At 39.9% G+C, this 18,705-nt stretch overlaps 1 protein-coding gene across 2 annotated transcripts in view; it reads left to right on the top strand.

The window, feature by feature from the left end:
- AASDHPPT (aminoadipate-semialdehyde dehydrogenase-phosphopantetheinyl transferase) overlaps positions 1 to 18,705 on the top strand; it is a 402,028-nt gene that overhangs the window by 327,862 nt on the left and 55,461 nt on the right. For both annotated transcript variants that reach the window (XM_053708568.1, XM_053708567.1), the window contains exon 5: positions 17,543 to 17,617. In XM_053708568.1, coding sequence (XP_053564543.1) covers positions 17,543 to 17,617 — 75 coding nt within the window. The remainder of the gene's footprint in view (positions 1 to 17,542; positions 17,618 to 18,705) is intronic.

The following is an 18,705-nucleotide window of genomic DNA, read 5'->3' as shown; positions in this document are numbered from 1 at the left end:
TTTTTGTTGTGATTTAATTTACCAAAGTTTTCACCAATTTTTTGGTCCCAGTTTACAAAGGAAGAAAAAACCAGGTGTTAAAGACGTGTATGGGAATGAGATCAAAGGCTTCTTCCCTTGTCCATCATGCAAGGCATGTAAGCATGGTACCAAATCTGCAACTTTTAGCTGCTATCATACAAAAGAGAAACACAGAGTTCATGATTTAATCCGATGTCAAGATAGCGGGGTCATCTACATGCTACAATGCTCTTGTGGGCTTCAATATGTGGGCCAGACGTCAAGGACCCTGAAGGATAGAATCCGTGAACATCTACTGCTTATTGAGAAACTTAACATGGACACAGCCTTATATCGTCACTTCTCGACCAAACATCAAGGAAATACAAAAGCCTTATCCTTTATGGGGATACAAAAAGTCACGAAATGTTGGAGAGGGGGCAATTATAATAACAAATTGCGTATTGCAGAATCCAAGTGGATTTATAATCTCGATTGCCTTTATCCAAAGGGACTAAACAATAAGGAAGACCTCTCACATTTATTTAACATCTTTTGATACCCCTAAAGATAGACGAACAAGCTATATAACGTTTAACACAGATGAAGAAGAAATTATATGGCTGTGGAAATCCGGGAAAATTTGTGACACCTATATATTACCCTCTCCTTATGTCCTGACTCTCAATTGTTATGATCTATTATCGAATATCGAGATAAATATCTCTTAATTTCAAGACTTTTCGCTATGTACCATTCTAACTGAATGTTTATGGTAGAAATTAAACCATTAGGATCTAGGAAAACACAACCCCAGACGACCTATATATGAATAAGTGATATATCAAGATTCCTCTCCCCTCCTTTCCATCTTTTATCGACCTTCATAATATACATTTTCTACATCTTTTATATATTTGTTCTGAACCTAACTATCAAACATGGAGGTTGTCTCATAAAGAGTACACTAGGGAATAGGACTATTCCTAATCCCTAATCTCATTTAGATGGCTATTTTTTATATTAGTTCTGTTAAAGAACCCATTCTGAAAAATCTGGGAGCTAATAGAGTCCTGGGACCCTAAATATAAGGGAATTTAAAGCCAATAGAGCCCTCGGAATCTAAGTACATTAGATCTCCTCATGGGTTGTCCAAATTGATAGAGCTATTCTATTACCCAGCCCAGTACCTTAATACGAGACTATTCCTGTCCCCCACTTTAGAGAGACAACTATCTAACTTTCTAAAGCAATACGACTTTCTCCACTTATTTCTTGTATTTTTGAATTTTTGTTGTATCATCCTCAGCGGCATCAGTTTTTTATCAAGCCATACACATATGTCTATTTAGACCTACATATATCTTATTATATTCATTTATTGTATTGTAATATTTTTATTGTAAGATTCATGGATCCATGAGATAGGAATTTTAACCGTCTAATTTGCTTTTAATTTTTGTATAATAAATTCCTGCTGTTATCCTTCACACCTAGCCTCCGTAAGTTGGCGCCTGGTCACTCTATTCTTTTACTGCAATTTTATCTTTGGTGAAAGCTAGGTTTCACCACTGCCGGGCCTATAGGTGTCAGTTGGCGCTTGAGTATACACCTACATATTCTTCTGGGTTATTTTGGAGTTTGGTGCGAAAAGTGTTGAGTCAAATATGGTGCAAAGTGGAGAATGGGACCTGTATTACATGGCTTAAACATGGTGCACATAGATTTTCCCAACTAATTAAAAGGAAGTTAGCTACTGTATATTATGGTGTGTATTTATTTCATGTTTATCTCTATATCTATTAGTGCAAAAAGCTTGGGGCAAAACTTTGCACCAAAGATGTAGAAATAATATTGTCCCCTTGCTTTGTAATGAGAGACAAAGTTGTAACATAATCCATAAGTAGTAATGTATTTTTCATTTTTATCCCTATATCTACTAGTGCACCAAATGTGGAGCAATAATATTTTTTGGTTTATAAAGGGTATACAATTTTTATAAAGTTTCTAATTTACTTTTATTATGTAATATACTTCATTCTCTTGCAGCATCGAACATAAGCTTTCTGTGTTTTCCGACTCCCATTGAGTTCTATGGCATCCGCGACCTCAAGGGTGGCGGATTGAAAACTAGGTACGCTGAGTTGGAAAAGACTGAGAGCGTAACTGTAGAATTTTTGATAACTTTGTGAGAGCTTCAAATAGTGTCGATTAGGAGAGCGAATGAACATGATTTCGCTCAAATACCGCGGTTTTCAACTCGCATCGATCTGTGTCAGATTGAGATCGCGGCATCGTATTTTTCATCACAAATGTCAACATTTGCCGATCTTGACGCTTTGATAACTACGGCGGATCAATCTTGCGACAATTACGACGCAAATTCCAGCGTATTTTTAGTTGACGCTTTGATAAATAGGCCCCTAAATCTCAGATTTTCAAGGATACCAAATAAAGAGAAAATTTGATTATATAAGTAAATTACATAGGGCTTGATTGCTAAAGTTAGCACGGGTTGTGATAAGTAATATTACATTGTGAAGGTAAACAGGTGCGCTTGAACAAAATTGCCCAGATTACAAGTCGCGCAGCAAATCTGTTGCAAACACACTGCACTTGTGGCTTTTTCACAATTTCCATTGCGCTGCCATTACAAGTTTTAAAACAACGTACTTTTAGCATGCGTTATGCTGCGTTAACCCACAAACCGCACACAAACCAAGTGTGTGTCTGCTGTGACATCGCTAAGCTAACATCCAGAAGCATTGTCGGTATGTCAAGAAAATATACACCATTGCAAACCTGAGCAGCAGTTTCTTTCCTTAATTCCGCTGGTTTTGTGCTCCTTAAAAAAATAGGGCATTAGCTGCAATACAAAGAATAAAGAGTCTACCGTGAACAAAATATGTGTCTGCCGTGACCTCAGTAACATCCTGAACACAAGCTTGGTATATACTCCCCAAAAAATAGTGCATATGCTCCCAAAAATATAGTACGCCTGCCATGACATCACCGAACTACAAGCCAGTATTAAGGAGCTGCCAAAAAAGAGTGAGTCTGCAATAAAACCCTAACCACAAGTTCTTATTAAGCTGCCAAAAAATAGTGCATAGCTGCTATAAAGAGATCGCCATTCGGGCTGCTAATTTAAAAATGTAACTTGCCCGCAAGGATTTTTACTCACAGTTGGCGACCGGATTGGTCTATTTATATGCCCTGTGGAAATATATATTTAAAAATAAGGAAAAAAAATTCTTCTATGTGAAGAACATTGGAATGTAAAATGTTTAGCACTATTGGTCTAACGCGCTGTCGGCTTAGCAAACAAGCGATAAGTATCAGGGTTTTTTTTTAAGTCTATGGGGAGAAGCAGTTAACGCAGTTAACCTTGTAAGGTGTATCCAGTCCACGGGTTCATCCATTACTTGTGGGATATTCTCCTTCCCAACAGGAAGCTGCAAGAGGACACCCACAGCAGAGCTGTCTATATAGCTCCTCCCCTAACCCCCACCTCCAGTCATTCTCTTGCAGCTCTCGACAAGATAGGAAGTATCAAGAGATATGTGGTGACAGTGTAGTTTTACCTTCAATCAAAAGTTTGTTATTTTTAAACGGTACCGGCGTTGTACTGTTTTTCTCTCAGGCAGAAATTAGAAGAAGAATTCTGCCTGGAGGTTGATGATCTTAGCGGTTTGTAACTAAGGTCCATTGCTGTTCTCACACATAACTGAAGAGTATGGGAAAACTTCAGTTGGGGGAACGGTCTGCAGATTACCTGCTTTGAGGTATGTTCAGTATTTTTATTTCTAGAGAGAGATCAGTTCTAGAAAATGCTGACACAGCCTTGTGTAATTGAGGTAAGCCTGATGCAGTGATTTAAGAGCGACTGGGATCATGCTTACAAAACAGGGTAATACTCATGTTAATACTCATATTACTTAGTGACAAAACGGTTACAGGTTTCATAGATAGAACGTTTTTTCTCTGAGGGAGATAAATCTTTATTTGGGGCCTAGTTTCCACATGGCTAGTCAGATACTCCTAGGAGTATTTACTTAAGGCCTCTCTGGCATCCAGTACATGGTGGGAGGGGCCTATTTTCGTGCTCTAGATGCGCAGTTTGCTTCAGACTGAGACATCCAACTTCCCTAGAGGAGTCCTCTGGCATCTGAGGACCACTATAGAGGGTTTATTTCTTCCCTAAATCGTAATTAAGGGCAGGTAGGAGCCTCAGCAGAGCTGTGGCAAGGTGTTTAACTGTATTTAACTGTGGTTAACGTTTTTTGAATCCGGTTTGGGGCCTAAAGGGTTAATCAACCATTTGCAAGTGGGTGCAATGTTGCTTTAGTCCCTTACTCACACTGTAAAAATTTCAAAGACTTCACTATATTTTTACACTGTTTTGCAGTTTAAGTGCTAGTTTTTTTCTCTTAAAGGCACAGTAACGTTTTTTTCTTCTGTTATGTGTGATCAGTCCACGGGTCATCATTACTTCTGGGATATTATCTGCTCCCCTACAGGAAGTGCAAGAGGATTCACCCAGCAGAGTTGCCATATAGCTCCTCCCCCCTACGTCACCTCCAGTCATTCTCTTGCACCCAAAGACTAGATAGGAGGTGTGAGAGGACTATGGTGATTATACTTAGTTTTTATAACTTCAATCAAAAGTTTACAATAGCACCGGAGCGTGTTATTACTTCTCTGGCAGAGTTTGAAGAAGAATCTACCAGAGTTTTTCTTATGATTTTAACCGGAGTAGTTAAGATCATATTGCTGTTTCTCGGCCATCTGAGGGAGGTAAAAGCTTCAGATCAGGGGACAGCGGGCAGTTGAATCTGCATTGAGGTATGTAGCAGTTTTTATTTTCTGAATGGAATTGATGAGAAAATCCTGCTATACCGTTATAATGACATGTATGTATACTCTACACTTCAGTATTCTGGGGATGGTATTTCACCGGAATTACTCTGTAAAAGTACATTAAACCTTTTAATAGGTATTTAATTCATGTTAAACGTTTTTGCTGGAATGTAGAATCGTTTGCATTTCTGAGGTACTGAGTGAATAAATATTTGGGCATTATTTTTCCACTTGGCAGTTTGCTTGTTTTGCTTATGACAGTTTCGTTTCTCTCTCACTGCTGTGTGTGAGGGGGAGGGGCCGTTTTTGGCGCTCTTTGCTACGCATCAAAAAATTTCCAGTCAGTTACACTTGTATTTTCTGCATGATCCGGTTCATCTCTAACAGAACTCAGGGGTCTTCAAACTTCTTTGAAGGGAGGTAGATTCTCTCAGCAGAGCTGTGAGATTTATGTAGTGACTGTGTTTTAAAACGTTGCTCTGTGATTTTTATGTTTAAAATTTAATTAGTGTTGCTTTACTAATGGGAACAAACCTTTGCTAACAAGTTGTGTTGTTTTTAAAGAGTGATGCTAACTGTTTTTCAGTTCATTATTTCAACTGTCATTTAATCGTTTAGTGCTTCTTTGAGGCACAGTTCGTTTTTGTTAAATAAGATTGTAACCAAGTTGCATGTTTATTGCTAGTGTGTTAAACATGTCTGATTCAGAGGAAGATACCTGTGTCATTTGTTCCAATGCCAGGGTGGAGCCCAATAGAAATTTATGTACTAACTGTATTGATGCTACTTTAAATAAAAGCCAATCTGTACAAATTGAACAAATTTCACCAAACAGCGAGGGGAGAGTTATGCCGTCTAACTCGCCTCACGTGTCAGTACCTGCGTCTCCCGCCCGGGAGGTGCGTGATATTATGGCGCCTAGTACATCTGGGCAGCCATTACAGATAACATTACAAGATATGGCTACTGTTATGACTGAAGTTTTGGCTAAGTTACCAGAACTAAGAGGCAAGCGTGATCACTCTGGGGTGAGAACAGAGTGCGCTGATAATTCTAGGGCCATGTCTGATACTGCGTCACAGCTTGCAGAGCATGAGGACGGAGAGCTTCATTCTGTAGGTGACGGTTCTGATCCAAGCAGATTGGATTCAGATATTTCAAATTTTAAATTTAAATTGGAAAACCTCCGTGTATTACTAGGGGAGGTCTTAGCAGCTCTTAACGATTGTAACACTGTTGCAATACCAGAGAAAATGTGTAGGTTGGATAAATACTTTGCGGTACCGGCGAGTACTGACGTTTTTCCTATACCTAAGAGATTAACTGAAATTGTTACTAAGGAGTGGGATAGACCCGGTGTGCCGTTCTCACCCCCTCCAATATTTAGAAAGATGTTTCCAATAGACGCCACCACACGGGACTTATGGCAAACGGTCCCTAAGGTGGAGGGAGCAGTTTCTACTTTAGCTAAGCGCACCACTATCCCGGTGGAGGATAGCTGTGCTTTTTCAGATCCTATGGATAAAAAATTAGAGGGTTACCTTAAGAAAATGTTTGTTCAACAAGGTTTTATATTGCAACCCCTTGCATGCATCGCGCCGATTACGGCTGCGGCAGCATTTTGGATTGAGTCTCTGGAAGAGAACCTTAGTTCCGCTACGCTGGACGACATTACGGACAGGCTTAGAGTCCTTAAACTAGCTAATTCATTCATTTCGGAGGCCGTAGTACATTTAACCAAACTTACGGCTAAGAATTCAGGATTCGCCATTCAGGCACGTAGGGCGCTGTGGCTAAAATCCTGGTCGGCTGATGTAACTTCTAAGTCCAAATTACTTAATATACCTTTCAAGGGACAAACTTTATTTGGGCCCGGTTTGAAAGAAATTATCGCTGACATTACAGGAGGTAAGGGCCACGCTCTACCTCAAGACAAAGCCAAAGCTAAGGCTAGACAGTCTAATTTTCGTCCCTTTCGGAATTTCAAAGCAGGTGCAGCATCAACTTCCACTGCACCAAAACAGGAAGGAGCTGTTGCTCGTTACAGACAAGGCTGGAAACCTAACCAGTCCTGGAATAAGGGCAAGCAGGCCAGAAAACCTGCTGCTGCCCCTAAGACAGCATGAACCGAGGGCCCCCGATCCGGGACCGGATCTAGTGGGGGGCAGACTCTCTCTCTTCGCCCAGGCTTGGGCAAGAGATGTCCAGGATCCCTGGGCGCTAGAGATCATATCTCAGGGATACCTTCTAGACTTCAAATTATCTCCCCCACGAGGGAGATTTCATCTGTCAAGGTTGTCAACAAACCAAATAAAGAAAGACGCGTTTCTACGCTGTGTACAAGATCTATTATTAATGGGAGTGATCCATCCGGTTCCGCGGTCGGAACAAGGACAAGGGTTTTACTCAAACCTGTTTGTGGTTCCCAAAAAAGAGGGAACTTTCAGGCCAATCTTGGATTTAAAGATCCTAAACAAATTCCTAAGAGTTCCATCGTTCAAAATGGAAACTATTCGGACAATCTTACCCTTGATCCAAAAGGGTCAGTACATGACCACAGTGGATTTAAAGGATGCTTACCTTCACATACCGATTCACAAAGATCATTACCGATATCTAAGGTTTGCCTTCTTAGACAGGCATTACCAGTTTGTAGCCCTTCCATTCGGATTGGCTACGGCTCCAAGAATTTTCACAAAGGTTCTGGGTGCCCTTCTAGCGGTTCTGAGACCGCGAGGAATTTCGGTAGCTCCGTACCTAGACGACATTCTGATACAAGCTTCAAGCTTTCAAACTGCCAAGTCTCATACAGAGTTAGTTCTGGCATTTCTAAGGTCGCATGGATGGAAAGTGAACGAAAAGAAGAGTTCTCTCTTGCCTCTCACAAGGGTTCCATTCTTGGGGACTCTTATAGATTCTGTAGAAATGAAGATTTATCTGACAGAAGACAGATTAACAAAGCTTCTAAATGCATGCCGTGTCCTTCATTCCATTCAACTCCCGTCAGTAGCTCAATGCATGGAGGTGATCGGCTTAATGGTAGCAGCAATGGACATAGTACCCTTTGCACGCCTACATCTCAGACCGCTGCAATTGTGCATGCTGAGTCAGTGGAATGGGGATTACTCAGATTTGTCCCCCACTCTGAATCTGGATCAAGAGACCAGAAACTCTCTTCTATGGTGGCTTTCTCGGCCACATCTGTCCAGGGGGATGCCTTTCAGCAGGCCGGACTGGACAATTGTAACAACAGACGCCAGCCTTCTAGGTTGGGGCGCTGTCTGGAATTCTCTGAAGGCTCAGGGACAATGGAGTCAGGAGGAAAGTCTCCTGCCAATAAACATTCTGGAATTGAGAGCAGTTCTCAATGCCCTTCTAGCTTGGCCCCAGTTAAAGACTCGGGGGTTCATCAGGTTTCAGTCGGACAACATCACGACTGTAGCTTACATCAACCATCAGGGAGGGACAAGAAGCTCCCTAGCAATGATAGAAGTATCAAAGATAATTCGCTGGGCAGAGTCTCACTCTTGCCACCTGTCAGCAATCCACATCCCGGGAGTGGAGAACTGGGAGGCGGATTTCTTGAGTCGCCAGACTCTTCATCCGGGGGAGTGGGAACTTCATCCGGAGGTCTTTGCCCAAATACTTCGACGTTGGGGCAAACCAGAGATAGATCTCATGGCGTCTCGCCAGAACGCCAAACTTCCTCGCTACGGATCCAGATCCAGGGATCCGGGAGCGGTTCTGATAGATGCTTTGACAGCACCTTGGAACTTCAGGATGGCTTATGTGTTTCCACCCTTCCCGCTGCTTCCTCGATTGATTGCCAAAATCAAACAGGAGAGAGCATCAGTGATTCTAATAGCGCCTGCATGGCCGCGCAGGACTTGGTATGCAGATCTAGTGGACATGTCATCCTGTCCGCCGTGGTCTCTACCTCTAAGACAGGACCTTCTGATTCAGGGTCCATTCAAACATCAAAGTCTAACTTCTCTGAAGCTGACTGCTTGGAAATTGAACGCTTGATTTTATCAAAACGTGGGTTTTCTGAGTCGGTTATTGATACCCTGATACAGGCTAGGAAGCCTGTTACCAGAAAGATTTACCATAAAATATGGCGTAAATACCTATACTGGTGTGAATCCAAAGATTACTCCTGGAGTAAGGTTAGGATTCCTAGGATATTGTCTTTTCTACAAGAAGGTTTAGAAAAGGGTTTATCGGCTAGCTCATTAAAGGGACAGATCTCAGCTCTGTCCATCCTGTTACACAGGCGTCTGTCAGAAAATTCAGACATCCAGGCCTTTTGTCAGGCTTTAGCTAGGATCAAGCCTGTGTTTAAAACTGTTGCTCCGCCATGGAGTTTAAACTTAGTTCTTAACGTTTTACAGGGTGTTCCGTTTGAACCCCTTCATTCCATTGATATAAGATTGTTATCTTGGAAAGTTCTATTTTTAATGGCTATTTCCTCGGCTCGAAGAGTCTCTGAGTTATCAGCCCTACATTGTGATTCTCCTTATCTGATCTTTCACTCAGACAAGGTAGTTCTGCGTACTAAACCTGGGTTCTTACCTAAGGTTGTCTCTAACAGGAATATCAATCAAGAGATTGTTGTTCCCTCCTTGTGTCCAAATCCTTCTTCAAAGAAGGAACGTCTTCTACACAATCTGGATGTAGTTCGTGCCCTCAAGTTCTACTTGCAGGCAACTAAAGATTTTCGCCAAACTTCTTCCCTGTTTGTCGTTTATTCTGGACAGAGGAGAGGTCAAAAAGCTTCTGCTACCTCTCTCTCTTTTTGGCTTCGTAGCATAATACGTTTAGCCTATGAGACTGCTGGACAGCAGCCTCCTGAAAGAATTACAGCTCATTCCACTAGAGCTGTGGCTTCCACTTGGGCCTTTAAGAATGAGGCCTCTGTTGAACAGATTTGCAAGGCTGCAACTTGGTCTTCGCTTCATACTTTTTCCAAATTTTACAAATTTGACACTTTTGCTTCTTCGGAGGCTATTTTTGGGAGAAAGGTTCTTCAGGCAGTGGTTCCTTCTGTATAATGAGCCTGCCTATCCCTCCCGTCATCCGTGTACTTTTGCTTTGGTATTGGTATCCCAGAAGTAATGATGACCCGTGGACTGATCACACATAACAGAAGAAAACATAATTTATGCTTACCTGATAAATTCCTTTCTTCTGTTGTGTGATCAGTCCACGGCCCGCCCTGTTTTTTAAGGCAGGTACATATTTTTTAAATTATAATTCAGTCACCACTACACCCTTGGCTTCTCCTTTCTCGTTGGTCTTTGGTCGAATGACTGGAGGTGACGTAGGGGGGAGGAGCTATATGGCAACTCTGCTGGGTGAATCCTCTTGCACTTCCTGTAGGGGAGCAGATAATATCCCAGAAGTAATGATGACCCGTGGACTGATCACACAACAGAAGAAAGGAATTTATCAGGTAAGCATAAATTATGTTATTTAATTGCTGTTTCACATTGATTAAAGTGTTTTCCAAGCTTGCTTGTCTCATTACTAGTCTGTTAAATATGTCTGACATAGAGGAAACTCCTTGTTCAATATGTTTGGAAGCCATTGTGGAACCCCCTCTTAGAATGTGTACCACATGGGCTTTTAAACATGAGGCCTCTGTTGAACAGATTTGTAAGGCGGCGACTTTGTCTTCGCTTCATACTTTTTCTAAATTCTACAAATTTGATACTTTTGCTTCCTCAGAGGCTATTTTTGGGAGAAAGGTGTTACAGGCAGTGGTGCCTTCCATTTAAGTTCCTGCCTTGTCCCTCCCTTCATCCGTGTCCTAAAGCTTTGGTATTGGTATCCCACAAGTAATGGATGAACCCGTGGACTGGATACACCTTACAAGAGAAAACAAAATTCATGCTTACCTGATAAATTTCTTTCTCTTGTGGTGTATCCAGTCCACGGCCCGCCCTGTCTCTTTAAGGCAGGTGTTTTTATTTTTAAAATTACAGTCACCACTGCACCCTATAGTTTCTCTTTTTTCTTACTTGTCTTCGGTCGAATGACTGGAGGTGGGGGTTAGGGGAGGAGCTATATAGACAGCTGTGCTGTGGGTGTCCTCTTGCAGCTTCCTGTTGGGAAGGAGAATATCCCACAAGTAATGGATGAATCCGTGGACTGGATACACCACAAGAGAAAGAAATTTATCAGGTAAGCATAAATTATGTTTTGATCACAGTTGGTGTCGAAGCGAAAAATCTTGATAGTGCGCCGCTTTTAATCTAGCCCACAGTTGTTTAAAATTGCATTTGAATCAGAAAAGAAAAATTTGTGTTTCATGGCAATAGGCAGGCCGTGTATAAGTCATGTAAATAGTAAAACTAAAGTTTACATTATTTGTGCTTTATGAGAGTTCTATATTAGGTCATTAAAACGTTGAGAAGATTGTTACTATGATGTCCTTTTCCTTTGCATACATTACATGAAGTTTTACATTTCACAAGTTACATCAGCATTCATTTAAGTGTCTGTTTTAACAAAGTAAGAACAACACAGCAATCAAAATTCCCTCTGTATTTTACAGGCACATATAGAAACAGTATTGCCAACAATAATAATTTTAATCCATTATTAAAGTAATACTGAATCCAATTGAATGCAATTTTAAGCATCTTTCTAATTCACTCCTAGGGGCAAATCTATCAAGCTCCGTACAGAGCTTGAAGCCCCGTGTTTCTGACAAGCCTGCAGGCTCACCAGAAACACCAGTTATGAAGAAGCTAAAGACCGCTGCTCCATAACATGCTCTGAGCAGGCGGACAGACATTGCCGCAATTCAACCCGATCGAGTACAATCAGGTTGATTGACACCCCCCTGCTGGCGGCCGATTGGCCGCAAATCTGCAGGGGCGGCGTTGCACCAGCAACTCACAAGAGCTGCTGGTGCAATGCTGAATACAGAGAGCGTATTGCTCTCCACATTCAGCGAGGTCTGTCGGATCAGGTCCGACAGACCTTTGTTAAATAGGCCCCCTATTATCAATTTTTCTTCATTCTCTTGGTATCTTTATTTGAAAAAGCAGAAATGTAAGCTTACGAGCCAGCCCATTTTTGGGCTAAATGCAGCCACCAGTCAGCAAGCACTACCCCGGGTCCTGAACCAAAAATGGGCTTGTTCGTAAGCTTTCATTCCTGCTTTGTCAAATAAAGATTCCAAAAGAACAAAGAAAAATTGATAATATGAGTAAATTAGAAAGTTTTTTAAAATTGCATGTTCTATCTGAATCATGAAAGAAAACATTTGGGTTCAGTGTCCCTTTAACATTCTGTCTGTTTAGTGCTTTATTAAAAACTATTTGCAATTTTCCGTTTTCTAAGTTTAACATTTGCTTTTGCCTTATCTAATCTTCTTTTCATGTTTCTTTTTCTCTGCCTTTTTATCAATGATTAAACGTTTTTACTGATATGTTCTGATGCTCTCTGTAAACCAAAAAATATTATAAAAAAAATGGGTAACATTGCTTCAGATGAAAGAATTGAGTCTATTTACTAAACAAAATATCCTACGGGGGCACAGCTAGTTTAAAGCTTTAATACACATAAAACTTGTTTCTAGTCCTGTTCTATTAAGTGTGAAATATCATCATAATCTGTACTGTAGATTTTGTTTCAAGTTCGCAATATAGCAATTTTAGCATGGTTAAATGGACATCAAATTTTAAGAAATCAACCTTGTGTATGAAAGAGAAGTACTAAGATATTTGTTAAGCATGGAAAAAGTTCAGTTAATGCTTTTAAAATGATCGTGAAGCTGAAAGTTATTGCACGATTGTGCAGAACTTTTCTTTGGGGACAGATTGCCCATTGGCTAATAAGAACAACTCCCACACATGTATTGGTAACAAAAACAAACAAACCTTAAAGTGATGGTAAATCCAAGCTTTTAGCAAATGCTAGGATTTACAATCACTAAAAATCAAGAGGAGTTCAATTCTTTAACTGAGTAAAAAAGGGTGCTTAACTCACTCTTTCTGTGCCATTGCACAGCGCTAAATTCAGCTGCTCTGGACGCCCACGGCACAGCGATCCTCTACCAATGAGGTGCCGCTTGCACCTTTGAACCAATAGCGCTGCATTCATACAGAAACCTGTCAGTTGACACGCACCACTATTGGTTCAGAGGTGCAAACATCATCTCATTGATGGAGATCGTTGTAACATGGCTAGCCGGAGCCGCTGAATTTAGCGCCGTGCCACGGCCCAGAAAGGGTAAGTTTAGCACCCTTTTTTACATGGTTGATGAATGAAACTCCCCTTGATTTTTAGTGATGGTAAATCCTAGCATTTGTTAAACACTTGGATTTACCATAACTTTAATGCCCCTTTAATATTGCATTTATCAATACCAAGAAAACAAACAAGGAAATTAATACATGGTAATTCTCCATTATAATGACAAAAGCAATCTGATTAGAGGGACTGGAAACCCCAAATTTTCCTTTCATGATATGGATAGTACATAAAATTTTAAACAAATTTACTTCTGTAATCAAATGTGCATCATTCTCTTGTTATCCTTTGCTGAAGGAACAGCTTTGCACTATTGGCATCTAGATGAACACATCTAGTTAGACAGTCACGATAGATAAATGTGTGCAGGCACCAGCAGCCAGCTCCCACTAGTGTAGGATATTCTTTTTTCAAAAAGTTATACCAAGAGATCGAAGCACATTTGACCATAGAAGTGAATTTAAAAGTGTCTTAAAATGACATGCTCTATCTGAATAAGGCACGTTTAAAGGGACACTGAACCCAATTTTTTTCTTTCGTGATTCAGATAGAACATGCAATTTTAAGCAACTTTCTAATTTACTCCTATTATCAATTTTCTTCATTCCTATGCTATCTTTATTTGAAAAATAAGGCATCTAAGCTTTTTTCTTGGTTCAGACTCTGGACAGCACTTTTTTATCGGTGGATGAATTTATCCACCAATCAGCAAGGACAACCCAGGTTGTTCACCAAAAATGGGCCGGCATCTAAACTTACATTCTTGCATTTCAAATAAATGTACCAAGAGAATTAAGAAAATTTGATAATAGGAGTAAATTAGAAAGTTGCTTAAAATTTTATCCTCTATCTGAATCACGAAAGAAAAAAATTGGGTTCAGTGTCCCTTTAATTTTGACTTTCCTATCCCTTTAAGGATTCTAATAATGAAAACAGATTTTTATCTTGCATGAAACTGATTCAGCTTTAAGTTATTTATCATGTATCTATATAACTAATTCTCAGATTTACAATTTTTACCTTGATACCCATATTGATATATGTATTTAATGCACTGGCCTCTGATGGGATAATGTAGTCAGATAATCATGAATAGTATAGAGTATACATTTTAGAATGACCCCTGACCTTTTTCTGTTGTTAATTTGATTTCTTTTTTTAATTCTAGTAGTCCAACTACAGTATTTAATTTTTATTCATATTACTTAAAAATAATTTTCCATCTTTACTAATGTAAGGGAACATGAAACATAAGCTTAAATCCTTTTTTAATGTTTAATTAAGTGTAATACAATATACAGTAATTTATCTGTCTATTCCCGTAGTAGATCTGAAATGACTTACTCTGATGTAGGTCATATAATCACATGTATTTTCTTTTCATTATATAATTAAATATATATCCACACCTGTTATTATGAGAGTTGCTTTTTGTATTTCTTTTGTAAGCTGTAGAAACACATTATATATGATTATCTGATTTTAAACCACCTGTTTTCTAATGAGATTTAGGGGGATATTTATCAAAGGTCTGGCGGACCTGATCCGACAGTGCGGATCAGGTCCGCCAGACCTCGCTGATGCGGAGAGCAATACGCTCTCCGTATTCAGCATTGCACCAGCAGCTCTTGTGAACTGCTGGTGAAACGCCGCCCCTGCAGATTCGTGGCCAATCGGCCGCCAGCAGGGAGGTGTCAATCAACTCTATCGGGTTGATTTTCGGCGATGTGTGTCCGCCTGCTCAGAGCAGGCGAACAGGGTTATGGAGCAGCGGTCTTTAGACGGGCCCTTAAGCTCCATCTGGAGCTTGATAGATAGGCCCCATGGGGTTTATGTTTTGTGTATTTCAAGGTTGCAAATTGTGGTATCTTGCTCACAAGACCCAGATGGTAGGTGGTCTTTGGGAAAATAATATAAGTTATCACCTATGCAAAGACATTCATTTAAACAATAGTGAATTTATCATGATTTTATATATTTTATTGGATATGAAAATATTACTTTTCTCTTTATTATTCATTATAATTTAGCAGGTTCCAAGTTACCTTTCAAACTTACGCACATGCTTAATGTGGTCTTAGCATTTAAATGTGAGATTTATACATAAAACAGGGAACAAGACGTCTGGTGGAGAATCCTGATAGGCACAATGGCTGGATTACACCCAGCCCAGATGTGGATAACATAAGATGACTTAAGTGGTGTCCCCAACAATTTTTTCTAGGGGGGTTTCCTTCCAGGAGGACGACAAGTGATTTTGACCAGAACCTTGGCTGGAGGGCATGACTGGGTGTGGGTCAGGCGTGCCATGGCTGGGATTGGGAGTGACGTGTTGTGGGCAGGGGTGGCTGGAACTGTTGCAGTGAATGGGCAGAGTAGTGTTAGGGGCTTTGTTCTCCCTCCAGCAGCACCCACTGCCTTATTTGCCTGGTTTATCTTTTAAATGTACTTTCCTATTGATGTAGTCACATTTAGTTGTAATCTGGTTATCATGGTTTTCATATACTTCATTCATTGATGGGCATAAAATATTTCAATATAATTTTTTAAAACCTGAAGACTACACACCTTTTAATGTGGCATTAAAAGGACACTAAAGTCATGTTTTATCTCCCTTAAAGGGCCATGATACCCAAATGTTGAAACACTTGAAAGTGATGCAGCATAGCTGTAAAAAGCTGACTAGAAAATATCACCTAAACATCTCTATGTAAAAAAGAAAGATATTTATCTCAAAATGTCCTAAGTATTCAAACCGCATTGCAAAGGACTTTAAGCAGCAAATCAGTATGTCTGTCCTGGGACAGGCAAGGGAGTGAGCTTCGTGCACACTAATATTTCCCCATTCAGTTTAAGGAAGTTTACTACAAAATCTCATGAGAGTTAAAGGGACACTAAACCCACATTTTTTATTTTATGATTTAGATAGAGTATGCAATTTTAAGCATATTTCTAATTTACTCCTATTATCAATTTTTCTTTGTTCTTTTATCTATCTTAGTTTAAAAAGCAGGAATGTGATGCATAGGAGCCGGACCATTTTTGGTTGAGAACCTGGGTTATGCTTGCTTATTGGTGGGTAAATGTAAGCCTCCAATAAGCAAACTATCCATGGTGCTGAACCTAAAATGGGTTGGCTGCTAAGATTTACATTCCTGCTTTTAAAATAAAGATAGCAAGAGAACGACGAAAAAATGATAATAGGAGTAAATTAGAAAGTTGCTTAAAAGTTCATGCTCTATCTGAATCATGAAAGAAAAAATTTGAGTTCAGTGTCCCTTTAAGTGAAATCTCATGAGATCACAGTAAAATAGTTCATGACCTCAGCACTGCTGCTGTTCATTTCTTAATTTCTTTATTTTTTTACCTGCAGCTGAGTATAACTCTTTTTACACAGAACTTACTCTGCTGAGCTGAGGAGATTGTGAGGTAAAATATCTTCCTTTTTTACATAGAGATTCTCAGGTGATATTTTCCTATCAGCTTTTTACAGTTATACTGCATCAGTTTTAAGTGATTTAGCATATGAGTATTATGTCCCTTTAACTGTGTTGAGTTGGGCATAGCTGTAATGAGTGTGTCTGATGCTCTAACTAATCATACTGTAGTATAGTAGCTGGTCTAGCCAACTAAAAGGCATTTTATGTCCCTTTAAGTTGAAGGTCAGCATGCATATGGTTTTTTTTTTTCTTAGTGGTTTCATGTTTGAAATTGAATAATCGTTGATTGAGTAAATTGTATAATTTTTACAAATGATGTATGACTTAATTTTGGATTTTTTGTGCAATTTTCTACACTGTCTATCTATCTATCTATCTATCTATCTATCTATCTGGCTTAAATTGCAGAGAGGGTAAACCATTCTACCACTCTTCATGCGTGTATTCTTTGCGCTCTATGTACTAAGAAGTGTAAACTGCTTTGGAGCCCTTGCAGAGCATGCTCGTACATCATCAGACCGCTGCTTCTTACAATCTCTACTACCTCTGAGTTGGGGGAGAAAAATCAGCCAGAAAGCGCTTACTCAGGGTGATTGACAGGCCCTTTATTTGTCGCACAAGGGGAGGGGGCGGCATTACAAACTTGCTTGACTGTGTAAGGGTACAAGGTCTGCTACCCATACACCAGAAAGCTGCGTTCTCAAATTAAGGATCTTGTCCACACAGAATTTGATACATGGGGCCCTTTATATCTTCTCCGCCCTACTGTATTCAGTAATCCCACCAATGTGAACAGCAGAACTTTCTCTGTTATTTTTCTTTCAGATTATAAATATATATTAAAATAAAACTTTCCCTGAGATGTGGCATTAAATAAATGTTTACCAGTGTAATAAATTTATTTATATAAAAATGTATTATAATATAGAAATATTATCACATATTTTAGTAAACTTACAGAATATCTTTACTTTTTACAGGAAGCCATGTTGGATAATCAGCATCATGTTGCAGTCGCTTTAGGAGAAGCCAAAAAAAATCAACAAAATCCAGAGGTATGGTATTTAATGTATTCCTAATATGCGCTAATACGAACCGATGGTTAATTTTAGTAAAACTTTAAAGTGACATTAGGGAACATTAAAGCTATTTCTTGCATATGATGGTGAGAGTCCATGAGCCCTCACATGCGGGATTAAAGTCCAGGAGGAGGCAAAACACTTCACAGTGGAGTTTTAAGTTCTCCTATATTCCCATGATTCCTTAGTCATTTTGTTGCCTCGAGCAAGGAGTGATGGTGAAACCTAAAGTGCTGAAAGGGGTTCTTTAATCAATTGGAGTACCACAAACAGGGCAGAGAATTAGACAAAGAGTTTAGCCCGGCTGTAAATATCTTCTCCCTGTGCTACCTGGTGAAATGTGGACATGCCCAACCATCCCCTGGTCTCCAGAGTGCTGCTCCTTTCACAAATCCTTGGCATCATGCTTGCACTGCCTCAGATGGGCCCGTCTACTGGAAAACAGACCTCTGCAGCTAAGGTGAGCATGGTAGGTGAAGGTGCTGACAGGTAAGTACCATACACCTTCACAGGCGATTAGCATGAACATGTACACATTTCACACAGCCTGGGGACATAGGTGCATACACCAGATAACACTACATAAAGTTTTAGGAACTTTTCAGTAGTTTTACACATTTACAGTTACATTTAGGTACTGTCTCTTTAAATTTATTGGTGCCATTGTTAGCGCATTCCAGAGCATTAGGCCGCATTTTCAGCAAGCCTTATTTGGAAGCTGAGGAGCGAATTTCTTCTATAAGGTACGACGAGTCCACGGATTCATCCTTTACTTGTGGGATATTATCCTCCTAACAGGAAGTGGCAAAGAGCACCACAGCAGAGCTGTCTATATAGCTCCTCCCTTAGCTCCACCCCAGTCATTCTCTTTGCCTACTCTAAGTACTAGGAAGGGTAAAGTGAAAGAGGTGATAAAATATTAGTTTTTAATTTCTTCAAGCAAGAGTTTTTTGTTTTAAATGGTACCGGTGTGTACTATTTACTCTCAGGCAGCAGATGGATCAAGACTTCTGCCTGAAGGATGATGTCTTAGCATTTGTCACTAAGATCCAGAGCAGTTCCCA

Source organism: Bombina bombina, chromosome 3 (genome assembly GCF_027579735.1).
Source record: "Bombina bombina isolate aBomBom1 chromosome 3, aBomBom1.pri, whole genome shotgun sequence".
NCBI classification, from domain to species: Eukaryota; Metazoa; Chordata; class Amphibia; order Anura; family Bombinatoridae; genus Bombina; species Bombina bombina.
Note: the sequence above shows the minus strand (reverse complement) of the source record. Positions and strands in the feature narration are given on the sequence as shown.